At 48.7% G+C, this 18,279-nt stretch overlaps 1 protein-coding gene and 1 pseudogene across 1 annotated transcript; both read right to left on the bottom strand.

The window, feature by feature from the left end:
- Window positions 1–2,090: 2,090 nt before the first annotated feature.
- LOC129385244 (uncharacterized) lies at window positions 2,091–4,402 on the bottom strand. The gene is made up of 2 exons (XM_055071599.1): window positions 4,051–4,402; window positions 2,091–3,456 (listed from the first exon to the last, which is right to left on the bottom strand). The coding sequence occupies exons 1-2, from the start codon at window positions 4,399–4,401 to the stop codon at window positions 2,695–2,697; spliced, it is 1,113 nt and encodes a 370-aa protein (XP_054927574.1). The 5' UTR covers window position 4,402; the 3' UTR covers window positions 2,091–2,694.
- Window positions 4,403–16,379: 11,977 nt separating this feature from the next.
- On the bottom strand, window positions 16,380–16,559 carry LOC126533337 (U2 spliceosomal RNA; annotated as a pseudogene).
- Window positions 16,560–18,279: the final 1,720 nt, after the last annotated feature.

Genomic DNA, 18,279 nt, shown 5'->3' with positions numbered 1-18,279 from the left:
GACGCTCGCATGCGTGTCTCAATCGGCACGGCATGCAGGCCTGACGGATGCGTAGGGCACATAGAAACGAGAAGATACAAAACCGAAGTGGATGCCTCAACTCGAGCCTTCGACGTGAAAAGAAGATGAAAGAAGTTGCAGACGATGTGGAATCGTTCGCGTTTGCAATGGCAATGCCGTAGAGGGCGTGGGCAGAGGGAGATGGAGCGAGGAACAAAAGAAAGACGCCGCTTCTCGCACGTTTGGGTTGGAAACAAAGCAGCTTGGAAAAAAAAAATTGCAGGGAACTGGAATATATACCTACGATGAGCGTAGCTGCCCAATTGTATGTTAATCGTATTTGTCACTTGTTTCTTCGGTCTTTCTTTTCTAGACGTGTCTTTGTTTTTGTTCACTCAAGTTGACTGCTCTGCTCATCTTGCATTCTTTTAGCTGTCGCATATTTTTTTTACTTATCCCTCGTAGACATTTACGAAAGCCACTCGATTCTTGGTCGATACTTCTGAGTGGATAGTTGGATAGACTGGAAGATCACGATCGGGGGGGGGGGGGGGGGGGGGGGGGGGGCGTCGTCGTCATTATTATTATAATCATCATGAAATACTGAGTAGGCATAAGAATATGAATATGCATTCGAAGATTGGCACTTTCATGGGTGCTTTAGAACGATTCGTGCTGTGTAGGACACTTAATGTTCGACACACTCTAGCTGAAACGCGTATGCCTCGCAAAACGTGTCGTAGTGCCATTGCAGTGCTTTTGCGCTATAGGACATCTTAGGTTAGCAGCTGGCAAGGATTAAATAGAGAGAGAGAGAGAGAGAGAGGACATGAAAGGCAGGGAGGCCAACCAGAAGAGCACCCGGTTTGCTACCTTACACTGGGGGTGGGGAAAAGGGCAAAGGAAAGAGGAAGAAGGGAGAGAGTAAGCACTGAGTGCGTGCGGGAGGATGCACAGGGACGCTATAAACGGTCTCTTAAGCCGGTGCACTTCAAGCATCGTACTAGTGCACGAATCGCTTTTCGTGCCAGTGACGGGTGTGGCCACGGTCCGAGTATCGCTGCTCGCTCTTACGCGTGCGCTGACCTCCGCCAGAGGAGAGAGCCACTTTTGCAGGTCTGGCCGAGTCTCGTGCTGCCAACATTTAATATATGCGCGTACAACTTTTATACACGTACTCATCATACTGGTAAAAAAAACTGCGAAAGTACCAGTAATTAGTGGAAAAGAAAGACGTAGGCGAGAGTCTATTACGTAGGCGAGAGTCTATTCCAAACAACGCCTTGCGTAGCCTGCAGACGCCGTGGTTACATTCCTGTGCACGCAGAAGGGTTGTGTTCACCACGCCTCGACAATGTGCATAAGGCATCTCTTCATTCACTAAAGCATCAGTGTAGGATTGGTTCGTATTAGTCTGACTCGTACAATGCAGCTCAGAAACATCACTCCTGAATGAAACTTTAGAAAGATCTAAACGCGTAAGTTTTGATTTTGCTTGGTATTTTCTTTGGTTATTGAATCTTTATTGTGGTATAGAGCTTGAACTTCTGGCGACAACCATCTCCAATTTACATTTTCGCCGCTGCAAAGTAATACTTACATCCACGGAATCATCATGCATAGACTGTACCCAACGCTACAAGGATACCACTGTCCAATGTGCGGCGTACCGGACACCTTAGCGCACCTGATCATCGAATGTCCATGGCATCTAGACAAAGACGCATTGCCTTCACCGAGAGACTGTTACAACGCCAGACAAAGCGAAGACCTCATAGAAACGTGGGAGGCCAAGCTCGTCTCCGAGGACCTGGAACAACAACGACGCCTCGTCGCCAGGGCCAAGGAGGCAGCGAAGGCCAGAGGGTTCCTGGAATGAGGAGACCTCCCACCGAGAGTAGAACCGGGGCTTACTCCGGAACACTGTTTCCAAAATAAAAGTTTATTCCTCCTCCTCCTCCGCTGTCACAGATGAATCGATTTGAAAGAAGAAGAGTTGTCAAAACACACACTTCAGGCATTTCTTGTGTTTCGAATAGTGTGTGCCCCGGCTGGTTGGCGTCAAGATACATTGTACCTCAACCAGTGTCTTCAAGCAATCCAAAGGCCCGCAGTCATTGCTTTTACTGAGCTCTCATATTCTCGCGCCACTTGCGTTCAGCAAAAATAACATATATCAGTGGCAGCGGAGGAAACTACTTCGTGGTATAAGACTGGTCAGACTAAATACGGTTGCCAATCACTTCGTATGCAGCTTGAGATTGAGAGTCCCTGTGGTAATTGCAGAAGACATATAAGAAATCCTGTACTACCAAATCACCAGACTCACTTCCCTGACTCTTGGTTATCAGTCTTAAAGTTACGTGTGTCCGGTGAGAAATTCTCATGCGGAAGTACCTGGAACTCTATAGGTTGATTCATCGTACAGCAAAAAAATTGGTCGTACTGTTCACCGACACACGCACGATAACTTAGCGTGTTTTGAAACTAGTAAATGTGACTACGACAGCCATAAGCTGTTTTCAGGTCCCGTTGCAGTGACCAATGCTGTTCATGCCTACGTCATGTGGGTCCGACTAGAATGGATTCACAATAGCCAACCAGGCATCAAGAGCCCTACTTGTAGTAGCATGTGGTTTAGTTCCGCCAACGTCATCAACAAGTGGTTGCACAACTTGACAAAACGTCAAGCAGTCATGTTCCAAGGACGGCTACGACGACGGGTGTCCCCAGACATTTCGACAACTCGGTGTCGCTGACTGGCTCGAGGTTGAATGCCACACGATTCACGTCCAAAGCCAAGGAACTCGCCGCCATTCCCAGAACGGCAGCCGCATCACTGAAAACGCTCCAGATGACTTCCGTGGCGGGAGCGTTCAACAATTCCTCTTGAAAGAAAAGCACGAGGGCGTCTTCGACGCTGCCGAACTCACTTCTAACGCCGGACAGGTGTCTGGACACCTGAAAGTCCGTCGCGGACCCTCGGTACTTGACAGACGCGGCCCTGGTCTTGCTCCCGAACACCGCGGTGCCCCAGCAGACGGGAACGCCGTAGCGGTTTCCGGGAGAGTGCTTCAGCACCCTGATTCGTGTCGTACCCAGGACGCAGCTGGCCACGTGGTACAAGCTGGGTGGCCTCCGAAACGTTCTCCGATTGAAGGCGCTGCTGGCATAGAGGGCGAACCGTGCCGGCTGGCCCGTCCTGTGATGACGGTACGTCACCTTCTTCGGGCCGCAGTGACAGCGTCTACGCCTGGCGATGACCAGCGAGGCCGCCTCCCTCGAGACGGCTAATTCTGTGTCCGCGCCCTCCACCGAATGTCCGCCAACGCATGGGAGCCATTCGCATTGGAATTCGGTGCCGGGCCTCTCGAACAACACCAGCACGCAGAGGCGCGCCACGCGCCTCTCCAGGACACCTCGCCTCTGGAAGCGGATGGGGCACAGGACATCCACCTGGGTGAAAATGGCGATGTGTAGTCTCGTTGGTATTCAAGCGGGAGTCCAGCGTCAGAGGTGACAGTCCAACGTGTGGGCTCCGCTATGTGCGCCAATCCTGTTCGGCAAGATACCAAACTATACAAGGATTAGGGCTGAATGCACCCTGCCGAATTCATGACAGGAATTTACAAAAGAAGCTTGGCACTACGTGACCAGAGCACTGCACACGGTGCTGTCACTGTAATCACGTCTATCTGTGCTTTCTCTCGTGACCTGGCACTGTTTTGGGAGAGAAAGAGTCTAACGAAAGCTGGAAACGTCAGGCCTGCAATATACAAGGACTTGCTATAACTCAGATAAGATGTTTCAATTAACGTGGAGGAAAGAAAGAACAAAGGCAATGAATGTCCGAAATATAGGTATAAACAAACAATACAAGCCGAGATGACAAAAAAGTGCGAGAATGTATACGCAACTCCTCACTGGCTTTAGTGACTTCGTTCTAGTAGCGTTGACATTGATTGAGCCATATACCGCCGTGCCTGGGCAACGTACGTACCTGGGCGATTGTATAACTATACGATCGCCGTATACTCATACGATCCCTACCTGGGCAACGCTCGCACCGTCGGGGAAGCACGACGCGACAGCACGCGCTTCGTAGGTCTTCTCGCAGCAGCTGAACACAATGGCAGAGGCAGGTCGTCGGCACGCCTTCTCGGCGAGCCAGAGGCGCCATCGAAGTTCGTCGATGAACGCCCCGTCGGAGCACGCCGTGCCGACGTCGCCCTCGTGCAGCAGCGTGAAGAAGCTGAGCCTCCGGCGAAGCAGCGTGGCCGCGACGCGCTCCCACAGGTCGTCGTATCGCGCGCACAGGAAGAGGTCTTCGACGGGCAGCCGCTGGAGGACAGCGCGCACCACCGTCGAGCAGCGCAGCGCCGCCTCGGCCACGGCGCCCATCCTTGTCGTCGTCGTCGTCGTCGTCGTTGTTGTTGCTGCTATTGTTGATGCTCATGTGCTTGTACCTTGTGGTACGTGCCCACTGCGGGCGAGTGGCAATGATCCAGCTGGTCTGGAAAGAAAGCTACACAGGGTGTGCTAGTACCATATTGTACATCCCACTACGGGCGAGTGGCAACGATTCAGCTGGTCTGGAAAGAAAGCTATACAGGGTGTGCTTGTACCAAATGGTACGTGTCCACTACGGGCGAGTGGCAACGATTCAGATGGTCTGGAAAGACAGCTACACAGGGTGTGCTTGTACCAAATGGTACGTGCCCGCTACGGGCAACGATTCAGCTGGTCTGGAAAAAAAGCGATACAAGGTGTTTCTTTTAGCTGCACCAAAAATTTTTAAAGATTGCCTACGGCAGGTATAGCACAATTCTAACCGTTGGACTAAATTACTTGATGATGGGGCCATTACTTCTAGGAGAAATAAAAAATGTTGTTCATTTGAAGAATTAACGTATGACGCTAATTCTTTTTTCATTACTTACCTTACGCCCCATATTTCTAGGTTCGAATTATAGCCGCCTAGTTCGCACGGTGTATCCACTTGTAACGAATTCTCGGGACAGCAGCAGTTCCGAGATATTAATTTTCAAAGTGTGCGACGAAATGCATTGACGTTCCAGTTACTTCTTTAAAATCGCTGTTTTATGCATTGAACCACAAAAGCAGTATTAGTAATCTGTCACTCGATGAAGTTACCTTAGTCTTCAATTCATAGGCGCTTGCTGTTCCTCTCTCCTGAGCCATCTGCATTCCTCCTATATATATATATATATATATATATATATATATATATATATATATATATATATATATATATATATATAGAGAGAGAGAGAGAGAGAGAGAGAGAGAGAAGGCAGTTTTTCGCTCGAGGGGCAAAGTATGCATTGACAGGGATAGCACGGTTTAGTCTGGCTACTGAACTCATCGGATGGTATTATTACATAATGATCGGGTACGACACGTTCGGGCGACGCACCACTCCAGGCAGCTGCTGCCGGACATAAGGAACAGCGCCCTGGCTAAAAGACGGCTACCAGACATCTCACAATGCTGGAGTTGCGAAAACACCCGTGTTCTTAGATTCAGGGGCACGTTAAAGAACCCGAGGTGGTCCAAATTTTTGGTGTCCCCCACTACGGCATGCCTCATAACCAGAAAGTGGTTTTGGTGCCTAAGACCCCGTAATTTGATCTTTAGAGGGAGCCCTGGTGCTAGCGTCTGCGGCACTTGCAAGCATGGTGGTTCAGAAAGCGGGGGAATGATGGGTACAGTATACCGTATTTACTCGTGTAAGGCCCACAATTTTATTGTCGCAATTTTTACCGGGTGCGGCCTCTACACGAGACGGGCTTATGGCTTATAGACGCGCTTGAGCCGGGCTTATAGGCCGGCTCAACTACCGCGAGCAGGGCATGAGGGTGCGTCCACTTGGCTTCGTTGTTTCGGCAACCAAAAGCAGTCCACGCGTCTGAGGAGACCGCCTAACCATCCGCGCGCGGGACACGTGCTTGCGCCCGCGAAGCGCCGTTGATAGCAGAGCACGGCAAGACGGCGGCCCTGCTGGTATGAATGTGCCTCGAGGGATCGTATATAACTCCTATCAAAGTAGCAATGCTTAACACAAATGTAACGAAGCAGGAAGTGTGCATTCGATCACGCCGCAGAAACAACGTTTGTATCCTATTATCTATATATGTGACCCACGCGCTTATTCTACTTGCCTTTGTGACTTCGGCCTACGCAGTTCTTCAGCACTTGGCAGCACCGCAAATCTTCCGAAGCCTTACTACTGCGTTATGTCAACGGCACAGACCTCTTATAAGCAGCTGTACTAAATAAGGACGCACTGCCTGCTATATGTGAGAGGCTTGTTCACTCCATGCAGTTCTATATACTGTTCTCGGTCCATTCGCAAGAAGCATGGAAAGCGATAGCAAGGTTTAGCGTTGTCCTAAAGCACCTCGGGTGGTGTTCTAAGACTGTACGTGGGTGGGGGTGGGGGGGGGGGGGGGACGCGTTGGCGTAGGCCACGCACCAGTCGACGCATAAAGCGCCCTAGGCTCGGTATACGCTGACCTGGCGTGGAGCGCCTGCGGCGTTGCAGGCGTCGTTGGTCCACACGAGGTGAGCAAAATAAATCCATCGGCGTTCGGTAGCTTGAAGTGTGCGTCGTCCGTATACCGCTCAGACAACTTTATGCACATCTGCGTGGTATGCAGACAGCTGCACCAGCGGGAACGTTATGCTGTGTACGCGCGCACATACCACGATAGCGCTCGCACGCATGCCGCGTGCAAATGCCGCGTTGCCACGGCATGCAACAAAGCGCGGCCATGGTACAACGGTGCCAGCAACCGATGGAAAAGCGCTGCCAGCATGGCCGATTGAGCGGAAGCTCGAGTGTGCGCGCCTCCACTTTGCTTTAGTTGTTTTTGCAGTGAAACGCAATGCGCGCCTCTCGCGTCGCTGGATACCTTTGTAACTCTCAGCCCGTGGGCCGCGCATGCGCGGTCGATGCCGTGACCTCAAGGCGATGGTGACGCGAACGCGCCTTCAGTGTACACACAATTGCATCCCGATAAAGTTAGAAAACAACAGCGCTATAGTGTTTATGTTCCAGCATGATGTTATGTTATAATATGTTATGGTAAAACTTCATTAGGTCCTGCAGATTGCGAGTCATCAAGAAGCGGGCCACTCCCACGTGGGAAACGAAAGGCCAAGCCGATCGGCCGCATCTTGCGCCTACTGGACAGCCCAGAGTTGGCCAGCCAGAAGAGGGCTGCGGAGAACCGCCTCCCATCCGGCCGAGCTGTTATCGATGATAGAGCGTGACCGGGCACACCGTCAGAGCGTGTGTTCTAACGCCAGCTATTTCTCCACAATCGTGGCAAGTACCGCCGGTGTAAGTATCCGGATAGATTGTAAGTACGAGTGACGAAATGGGATACGTGATGGCTCAAACAAAGCTTGTGGCTGAGCTAGTTGGTTCATGACTTCAAAAACAAAAGGTTACGGCGCTAAGCAGACCAGGACGAAGTAGACACAAACGGCTTATACGGGCGCCATATATGTCGTTTGCGTCTCACTTCGTCCTCGTCTACTTAGCGCCCGTAACCTTTGTTTTTAAGTTATGATGGTTCAAGTATAGCATACAAATTTTAGACATACTATGTACATCGATTTGCCGCAACATCGTCCTCATGAATTTACACGTCTTTTTTCTTTATTCACTTCGTAACTTCACGGTGCATTCTGGAGTCCCTCAATACGGCCTGCCTCATAATCACTTCGTTGTTTTGGCGCGTAAAATCACAGATTTTTTTTTTTTTTCGCCATGTAATCTGAATTATGTAGACATTGCGTTATAAACGCATAGATTTACAGTGACTATTAACGTCCGCACAGTCTTCTTACCTTCATGCATTTAGAAAAATATTATTGCTTGGAAATCTAGAATGATGAAGCGTGATCAATAACGCTGCAAGAACGCTGGAAGCCACGATGAGAATGATTTGGCTAATCCACGCACACCTATATAATTCCCATGGTATAGCTGGAGGATCGCAGCGCTGCAATTTCCTCTAGTTTTCTTTTCTTTTCTTTTCTTTTCTTTTTTTTTTTTTGTAGAAAACTACGGTTACAAGCAGCAAAGCAGCGGAGTGGGAAATGGAGCGAGGGGAACGAAATAAAAACTGCCAGGATGGTAATCCATGTGGATTAGCCCGCACGAGTGCCCTGCGGTGCCAACGCGCATATATCACTTACCATAACAATGCGGCCACGGAGGCATTGCCAGCGTGAGGGGGTATCGTTGAAGCCGTGAGAGCTTATTACTGCATGGTGGCACAGAGGTCTCGCTGTCGCTCCTCACCCCCCCTCCCCTCTCCGCTCCTTCCTGTAGTAACGCACGTATCGACGGCACAGCTAGATCCGCTTATAACGCCACAGATCACCTCCGTGGTCACGGTGGGTGGCTTGGAACATAAAGCTCTAAAGGAATATGTGTTCATTCTGGTCTTCGACTGCGTTTCTTTTTTTTTCGACATTTGCTTTCCTTGGACCCCTCTTCCTTTTGTTGTCGCCCTATCAGCAAAAGCAGGCAAGCTTTTCATTTTCTTACGATCTTCTCAGGCACGTATAATATGTATATGTACGGAAAGTATCACCTTCGCATTACAGCGTTTCGAAAAAAAAAAAAAAAAATGTGCGACCTTACATTGTTCTTTTTTTTTTTTTTTCTTTGGTCACGTAAGTCCCTTCTCATCTCTGGCTTTGTGCACCGTCGTTGTGGCGTTTGTTCGAAACGGTGCCTTCGTTCCTGATTTGTTGTCATTATGATTATTTTTTTACTTCTTATTCAGTGGTTACGTAACTTCTAAGGTACATATCATCTGCGGCTTTGTGCAGCATCAAAATGTCGTCTCTGCGAAACGACACCTTTGGGCGTCCTCTTTCAACTTCTCGCTGAAAACCGGTGGCGATCCTTTGTGCGCACTCTCCGGGTGTCGTCTGCTTTTATTCGTGGCCAACTGCGTGAGCCCACGGGATGCGTGACGCGTTTTACGCGACCCTCAGATAACAGCAGCCACCTTTGTGTATGCACAACGTTTCGAGGACGCTCTTGTTTCCGTTGTATTGCGTGTACCTGTGTTGCTATAGTATCTGAGCAGATCAACAGACGTGTCCCATGGCGCCAGTGTAGGCGTCGTTGACTTGGGTGAGTGTATACGATCGACGTGAGTCGTGAGACCTATGTCGTTTTCTTTAGAACCGACCGCAACGCTCCTAACAGTGATGTGTGAAACCATTCAAATTTAGATCGAGCCTTTACTTGAAGCTCGCGCCCTGTTTCACCGCCTCTGTGTGCTTGTTGTGGGCGAAGATGTCAAGTGCAGTTCGAGGGGTGGATGTAATCGAACGTACGTGTCTGGCGTCGGGCATGTCGTGCTGAATGCGTCACTTGCCGCAGAAGCAGTGTGGGTGTGTATACGCAGGGTGCTTCTGAAAACGCGTTCGGAATTGCCGAAACATAGGATGTATGCGCGGTAGTTGATCGACCCCGTTGGGATTGCTCGCTTCATATTCACCCGACAACGAGGCGTAGACAACCCCGTGGCCCATTATGGCCGTCGGCTAAGGGCACGATGGTTGCGCCTCTGCGCAGTTCAGTGTCACTTTTCTGGATAAAATTGGCAGGGATTCCCTACGCCGTAAAAATTAGCAGCGTGCTTCTTTCTTTCTTTCTTTCACTCTTTCTTTCTTTCTTTCTTTCTTTTGGCATATATGTAGCTTATTATGAACTAAACTGACCGGCTGCAATTTTTATATTAGGTAGGTTCAATCATTAAACAATTAGTAAAATTTCCATAACTACTCATCAAGACTGCAAGTTGGGCCATTTGGTTAGGATTCATTGTAAGGTTCCTTACAGTGCAACACAAGGCGCGGACAAAAGGAAGGTATAAAACGACGACGATGCGAAAATTTGAAGATTTGAAATTTGCGATGTGAAAAATTGAAGTATTAATTAATGAAGGCGTATTACAACAAACTCCTGGTGGAACCACACGCTCTGAAAACTAACGTTTGCTCGTAATCTTCAGCTTTATGTACTTGGCCTCCGAGAAGTAACCGTCCAGCCAAAAAAATAAGCAAGAGATATGATAATTGTGGATGGCATCGCTTTTTCGCGTGGGAAACGATAGCTCTCGACAATACGAGAGCAATCACCCCACAATGCAGGAGCTACTGACATCCACTGCCCAACACACTGCACAGATAACTCCAACCGAGTGTTTAGCAATGTGCTGCGCCATGTGTAGACATTTCTTCAAGCCGGTGGTGGACATTTTAAGCATCTCCTGTAGTGATCAGTGTCCCCCCACCCAGTGGTGTACACACAAGTAAAGTCTGAAGACGACCATTTTTACTGCGCAGATACTATTCGGACACTCCGTTTAGAACCAGTAGCTGAATCCGGTCTCTCTTTATTTGCTCTTTCCTCGTGTCATTTGTGTATATTGATTAGACAGCCACATGTCATATTATAGTCAAATAAATCCACAAATCAATCCGGCCTCCGTCGCAACTGGAAAGGGCATTTAGTATTTCTTTACTGGTAAATTTGTCGTATAAACTGAAACTCTTCAACTGTGCTTAGTGGCGCATGATTATCGTATCTTTTTATACTGTTTACTGACTTTGCTTACCTTTAAAAGAACTGAAAGCCGGGCTAGCTGGCCTTGGTTCATCTTGAAGTTTCAGTGCAAAACGAACAGCTAGGCACAACGTAGAAACAAACACGTATACGGCAATGAAATGTAAAGGCTTTAAACCCTGTCACACGAGGTAGAGGAAAATAAAGCCTAAATTATTGGAAAGAAAATTGACCCACCTATATGCGCTATCTAGTAGACAAGCAAGACATCCACGCGTTCGACATCTTTATTTCGCATAGTTTACTTACAACGTGTTATTAAATCCTTAAGCCAACATTCTTCTCATCACTCACTTAATCTCTTCTACCGCGCTGTAGCGATTTTGTGACATACCGAACCCGAGTTAATAAATCCTTAGGGACGCCTAAGCGAAATAAATCCTAATTTTTGACCTCATGTGTGGCCCAGAAAAAAAAAAAAAAACGTCAGCGTGTCGCCGTCTCAGACAACAACGACTTGCGCATGGTGCATCGAAGGAAAGTGAAAACTCGTGCGGCTGCATCCATTCAGGTGCATAAATAGAAGTCGCCATCTCTGCAATACCGACTGTTTCACGGACCGCCATATGATGTGTCACTGTTCACCTGGAAAGTCTATGTTCAGGGTGAAAACATGCCGGTATAGAGGCACAGTTGTCTGCTAGACGCCTGTCTTAGTTTTTTTTTTTTTTTTTTTTTTTTTTTTTTTTTTTTTTTTTTTATCGACATACAGATCTCACCCGGGGTACGAAATCGTGTAGAGTAATTTTGTGGCTTGCTCTCCTCGCATACAAGTATTTCTAACTGCAATTCGAGTGTTTTTCTTTAGGCATAAGATGCGGGCCATAAGAGGTTAAATGACCTCATACATGTATACACTTGCCGCAGGTTATTTGGCCTTCTTCTGAATTTGTGCAAGCTTTCTGCAGAAAAAAAAAAGCTGTCAACTTGATTTCTTTCGGGTTAGTGTTAGTATGTTAAATTAGAACAAAAGTTGCTTCAGACTAAATATTTATGCAACGGTAAGGCCATAAATCTACACACACGGGCTGTCTAGAGACGACTTTATTTTCGATTCATGGGCATCTTTATCTTGGACTGTTACACGAACGATTTCTCGTTTTTTCGTGCAGTGACCTCAAATTACCGTAGTAATGAAACACCGAGTGCTCCTGTACAACCATTTGTTGCATATAAGAACAAACTGAATTATGCCATGCGTTCGGTTGTTACATACAAAAAACGGCAACTTTAACAGCCCCACATGGAGTCACCCAAACGCTTCCGTATGAGTCTACAGAAAAACAAATCGAAAGCAAATGTGTCTAATCTTCTTACAGCAGCTCTGTTGACTAATTTTTGTAAAGAATAAAGCATCCGTTAACGGCTGTTTATATTTCACTTTTTTTTTTCGTTTGGTAGCTGGCGCCCTAAATGAGAAGCAGTTCTGCGAATTAAAAAAAAAATAAAAAAAGGAAGGAAGGCGTGCACCTTTTCAACTCGTGGAAATGAATTGTCGGTTGCTACAAATTCTGCGTCCTTCTCACAGAGAGAGGCAAAAAAAAAGAAAAAGAAGGAAAGAAAGAAGCTGGAATTGTGGGTATTCTCCGCGCAAAACTTACAAAGGGAAAAACAACGTGAGCTATAACGATCGTTCTCGTTTTGGCCTCGAGCCACGTCAGCTTCTGAGTCGTTAACGACATCATAGTTCACACAAAGTGCACTTACACCTTCTCGTCTCGCCTTCCTCCCCCGAGTTGCGCTACGAGAAACAGAGTAAGCGCAAAAATAAAGCGCATACACAAATGAGAGACACGCCAACATGGAGATTAGCAAATTTCAGAAAACAAGGAGCCATATCCTCCGGGAGAACGCGGCGAGCCACACCGAACATTATCCCCTCCCCCTCAGGATAGCAGAGGAGAGCGCCCACTGGTGAAGAAATTACCTTTCTGATTGCAAATTGACTCTGATCCAATAAGTTTTGTCGTCCCAATTCTCTCGCTCATACCTCCTATTCTTTCTTTATCTTTTTTCAATCTTGCGTCGCTTCCATTACCACCCGTTATATCTCGCACAAGCTCCGAGACTCAGCGAGCGTTTCAGCCGCAGTTTCCGATCGCCTCGAGCATCGTCGCGTATACACTCTTATATATATATCGCATCGACCAAGCGAGCGAGCTGAGTTTATTGGAAGGGAGCTAGCCATGTACACCCAGCCCGTGGCGTGTGAGGGCGCTGCTGCTGCTGCTACGCTCACCGCGAATCATCCCAAAAACAGTTTCGCGCCAGTCGGCGCGGTGGCGGGCTCGAGAATGAGTTTCACTCGTTACCGGTATCCCCATATCTCTTCCACCCCAACCACATCGCCGCGGCCGCGAGAGCGAACACTTTCCCATCAATGCTGTGTTTTCTTAAATACGTGCAGTGCGCGACGATGGTGCGAGATGAGTCTCGCGTCAGTCAATTGGGAGTAAGCGATGTATTTATTATTATTATTATTATTATTATTATTATTATTATTATTATTATTATTATTATTATTATTATTGTTGTTGTTGTTGTTGTTGTTGTTGTTGTTGTTGTTGTTGTATTGCTGTGGTATACTGGTGGTGGTGGGGCTGACGGTGGTGCTGTTATTCGGGATGACGATGTTGTATTTGGAGGTGAAACAACGCAGAAAACGAAGGCAGACTACAAGGATGCACACAGGTGGCGTGCCAGTATATTCCAAGGACCTAAATCTACATCTGCACACGCGACTAGCGCCGTATAGTCAGGGGAGGGGAAGGGGGGGGGGGGGGTGAGCACACTATGCTTAATTAAAATTTCTGCGCAGATTCACCAGCCACGTAAGTGAAAGCATAGGCAGGTGGTTCTCATACGCGCGAGCCAACTGGTCTTAATTTCGGGAAAGGATACAGATGCCCTCATGGTGCACTCATGTGCAACTACACATGTGATCATGGCTTTAGATACCGGCACAATAGATGCTTGGATATGTCGCGCAGGGCAGAGTGTATCGTCAGACCTCATGTGTTTAGCGTGGCGCGCTTCTCTGTATCTGTACAACGCGTTACAACCGCATCCCAGCATTTGGTTCTTCGTATTCCGTAAAACCTCGAGTACTGAGGGGAGTCAAAATTACTCCCATAGGGAGTAAACTGTGTAAGAAAGTTGTAGAAACTCCATAAAAGATTATAACAAAGGATGTTAGTGAAACTACAGAAAACAGAAGAAGAAAAAACCGTACCGTAGGCTTTTGGGGGAGTCGATTCTTATCACAGCCGTACAGCACGAAGCTGCGCGGAGAAGCCGACTTTTCGTAGTCTCGATGGTACGTATTCGTGTTCACGCTGCAAGGAAACACACTCAGACTGCTGCAAAAACAAACAGCAAAAGAACCTCGGCACTACTTTCTTAGTCGCAACGCATAGTGACCGCCTCATCACGCAGCTCGTGCCTTCCGCCACGCTGCATCGTTTTAAGGCAGAGCCCATACACTGCAACCGCGAAACATGGGCCTTCCAAGCGTGTATCGTCTCGCGCTGCCCGTGGACCGCCTGATAGAAGCGGCGAAGCCACGGGCGGTTGCGGTGCATGGCTTCGTACGGGTGCTCAGGGGAAAACGATTCCGCTCCTCTGATAATTCACCTTTTTTTTATTTAGCACTATACGTGTTGACAGCTCGCTTACCGGGAAACGAAGCAGATAAAAGAGTAAAAAAAAGAAAGACAAAAAGGTGGCGTGCGGTGTCGAAGAATGGAGTTTCACCCGAGCGGCGCAGCATCATTATCATTTTTAGCCCCGGGCGAACGCGCCGAGACCGGCGCTGCGAAATCGACCGCATCGCTCGCGCCGCAGGTGTAAAGAGTAGACGTCCGCAGTGGCCTCGTACAGTAAAGCATAACGGAGCGGCGTGTTATATGGACGAGAGCTTGTTGTACCTACATCAGTATGCGTGTATCGCGTTCGCTCGGCACCCGGTTCGCGCATTTTGATCGTTTCTATCTCTCTCTACAGAGAGAGAGAGAGAGAGTTGACGCGCAGTGTAGTTGACACCACCGCCGCTAGGCGTGGGTCGCGACGTTCTCGATCGGTGCGATGCAGTCACCGTCACCCTCCCGCGGGCTCTCGCTTTTGTTACGCCTTTTCGATCCCCCGAGCTCCGTTTCGAAAAGACAGCTGCGTCGTGACGGAGTGGTGGTGCGTCGTTTTTAAGGGCCGATTTACGCTCGAGCCGCCCATCGCCGCAAGCCGCACCGCACGCGTGCGGTCGCGCGAAAGATTGCACGTATCAAACACTTGTGCACAAATTTCGGTTTACAATGTCTAAGGTATACACTGTGCACACAGTGTAAATGGTAATTTGTGCACAAGTGCTGGATACCTGCAACTTTTCGCGCGACCGCACGCGTGCGGTGCAGCTTGCGGCGATGGGCGGCTCGAGCGTAAATCGGCCCTTACAGCGATAGCTATAGGTAAGCGCATTCCAGCTGCAGTCGCGCGGCGCTGCTGTAGCCGTCGTAATCCCAGAGTTTCCTTCAAAGATCGCTAGAGGGAACCCCTTCGATGGGGGCGAAATGCGAAAACACCCGTGTACTTACATTTATGTGCACGTTAAAGAACCCCAGGTGGTCGAAATTTCCGGAGTCCTCCACTACGGCGTGCCTCATAATCAGAAAGAGGTTTTGGCACGTAAAACACCATAATTTGATTTTTAGAGGGAGCCCTGGTGCTAGCGTCTGCGGCATCTGCAAGCATGGCGGTTCAGAAAGCGGGGGAATGATGGGTACAGTTTACCGTATTTACTCGTGTAAGGCCCATACTTCTCTGTCGCAGTTTTTACCGGGTGCGGCCTCTACACGAGACGGGCTTATGGCTACTTACTGAATCTTCGAACTACGCTCAGACAACTATGCAAATAAATGCAGCCACTGACGGCTGACCATGAACAAATTTGGAGCCGCCGACCGATTCTTGTTTTTTTTTTTTTTGGGGGGGGGGGGGGGATGAAGACTAGCGCTGCCTTGCGACGGCTTGCAGGAATTAACCAACGCATGAGTACGCGCGTGATGCTTCGTGAAACTTTTTTTTCCACGTTTTCGTGCTCCAGCAGCTGTGGGTTTTAGACATCGGCGGCCCTTACCCGAATAAATACGGCACATAGTAAATAATTTAAGCCTCGTGCTTCTGGTTTCGAAGGGCTTTGTTCTTAGCGCATTGACAATACCAAGAAAACTGTGCCCCGCTTCGCGATTATTGTGCCTGTGCAATGAAACTTGTTACCTTTCATGCGTTTAGAAAAATAATTTCTTCGAAATTCAAAGAGCCAAAGCGCAGTGAACGACGTCAAAATAAAGTTTGGAGCAAGAAAAAAAGAAAATTATGCAGAACGCATGCCCGATGTTAGTTCATGTAAGCGAAGCTTTCTTAGCTTTGGATAACGGTGCATGGTAACAGAACACGTGGCAGCACAATTCGCAGGTCTCTCTATACGGGATCATCATTTTGAAAATGTCTCTGAAATGGTTCGGACTAACTTTGTAGACGCGTATAGCGTACGGCTACAGTAATACATTCGCGCCGCAATTTAAGTGAAGCGTCTCATATTAAGAGAGCTACGGACGATTACAAGGTATACCCTCCTCCATAGCTATGCTTCTAAGCGAAGCTGTTTATGGCTAGGGTTCCGGTCATTTTTATTCTGCGTGTGCAGAAACCGAGGACCGATCCCGGAAATAGTGCAATACCGGGCCCACCCGCGGCGGAGGTGAAGCAGGCTTCAAGCACTCCGCCAACTTGCAAAAATAAGTTTAATATATTGGGTCCGAACACAACCCGTATCGGCTATTAAGCCGATGAGAACAGATACCCCATTTTGACCCGCGTCGGTCATGTCTACATTCGCACCGCCACCTCTTTTGTCGGCGTTCCAAGCGCTTGGGTATCTCCTTTCCTTCCGTTCTCCTGTGGTGACGATCCCGTCGAGAATTACGCTTGTCTAGTTTCCTCCAGTTCCTCGGGGCGGCTGTCCCGTCGTCCACGCGAATGTAAATGAAAATCACGGTGAGTGAGTTCGTATACCTTTGTGCAAAATTCCGTGTCACCTCTGTGTCCTGTGCTACGCAGCTTCGATCGCTTCACCTTCACAGAGAGTAATGGCTCATGATTTTTTCTACTCAACTCGTTCGCCGAGTGATCGGAGCTAAGCTCCGCCTTCACTGGCTCTGCGTCATGATGTGACGTCGGGTCACCTATACTTCCGGTTGTCCTGGAGCCAGCGCACGAAACCTCTCCAACCTCTCCGCTAGCCGCCTGGCCGTCGTGTGTGTGAAGTGATTTTTAAAGAGAAATGGAAGAGATAAGTGCAGTGCCGTCGACCCTCAGCGACAGCTACCCAAGCAGCGTGCGTTGTGAGCGTTCTGTCTCAGCGCCGAGCGTGTCCGGTATTCCGGTAACCACAAGCGAGCTGGGCGTTTTGACGGATGGGCGGAGGAGTTGACTAAGGCGCCTCCGTATTAGTACCGTTGTGATGAAGGAGCTTTAGCGTAGACGTACGTGGGTTCCCTGATCTGCTTGCCCAGTCCAGTAACCTGGTATAGCTTAATCAGCGATACACAGATCTAATAACGCTGTAACCAAGCGCAAAACATTTTACACTTAGATGGGGCCCTTGGTGGGCCCATGGGGTCTGTGGAGGGGGGGGGGGGGGGGGGGCTTTAGAGAGGCGAACTGCCGTGAAATTTTGGACCACGTAACAAGCGAATAGCGAAACGCTGATCAAACGTACTCGCGGTTCGTCATTTCAAAAAAAAAAAAATGACATTTTTCCGAAGTAACTTTCTGAGAACTTGACCGCGTCTGTTTAACGGGAGAAAATTATCACCTGTTTAATTTCCCGATATAGTTATTTTTCTCTCTCTGTCTTTACCCTCTCCCCCAACGGAGTGCGGAGGCAGCGGTGCCCCTCGCGTTGCGCGGCAGCCGCGTATAATCCTTGCACAGCACCTCCACTCCAGTGCTGCTCGCGGCACCGGCCTGCCGCTCTCGCTGGAGATATCCGTCGCGCACTCCATAAATAAAACAGTGGCTCGCCGCTCATCGCCCGAGGCAACAGTTATGAGACGATCCATAGGTGGCGCTGGCGCCACCGTCGCGGCAGTTTCTTTCCCGATAACACCTCGACACGATTCACTTTTCTTTTTTTCTTTAATTCGCTCTCTTTCCAGCTGGAAGCTGGAAACGCCCCCCTATACACTGCTTCGCTCTAGCAATTCTCGAACCTCGAATTGACACCGTCTATGCACGTTCGCCGAACCGTTGTCGCGTTGGTTCACTGAGCGCTTTGCGGTATGCGTACTGCGTTACCGCTGCACGCAGCCCGTGTTTTTGCGAGTCTGGTTCAGCGACTATTTGACCGCAGGGTATGTAGGGAAATGGAAAGAGTGGTCCGGGCTCGGCTCGGCTTCTTCTGTACTCCGTTTCGTACTATTGGCACCCGAAGCTACTGAAGCTACTCGAGTATACCGTGTGACTGTAGGACTAGAGATGCAAGTGACTGAAAAAAAGAAAAAAGAAATAGCGGGAATAAAAATCATCTTTTTTTTTTTCATCTT

Source organism: Dermacentor andersoni, chromosome 7 (genome assembly GCF_023375885.2).
Source record: "Dermacentor andersoni chromosome 7, qqDerAnde1_hic_scaffold, whole genome shotgun sequence".
NCBI lineage: Eukaryota > Metazoa > Arthropoda > Arachnida > Ixodida > Ixodidae > Dermacentor > Dermacentor andersoni.
This window is presented reverse-complemented; position numbering and strand designations above follow the sequence as displayed.

Bases quoted from the DNA above. Each gene is read 5' to 3' on its own strand.
- LOC129385244 (XM_055071599.1), bottom strand. From the start codon at position 4,401: ATGGGCGCCGTGGCCGAGGCGGCGCTGCGCTGCTCGACGGTGGTGCGC. The intron at 3,457-4,050 runs GTAGGGATCGTA...ATTTTCACCCAG, and splicing joins ACGGTGCGAGCGTTGCCCAG to GTGGATGTCCTGTGCCCCAT.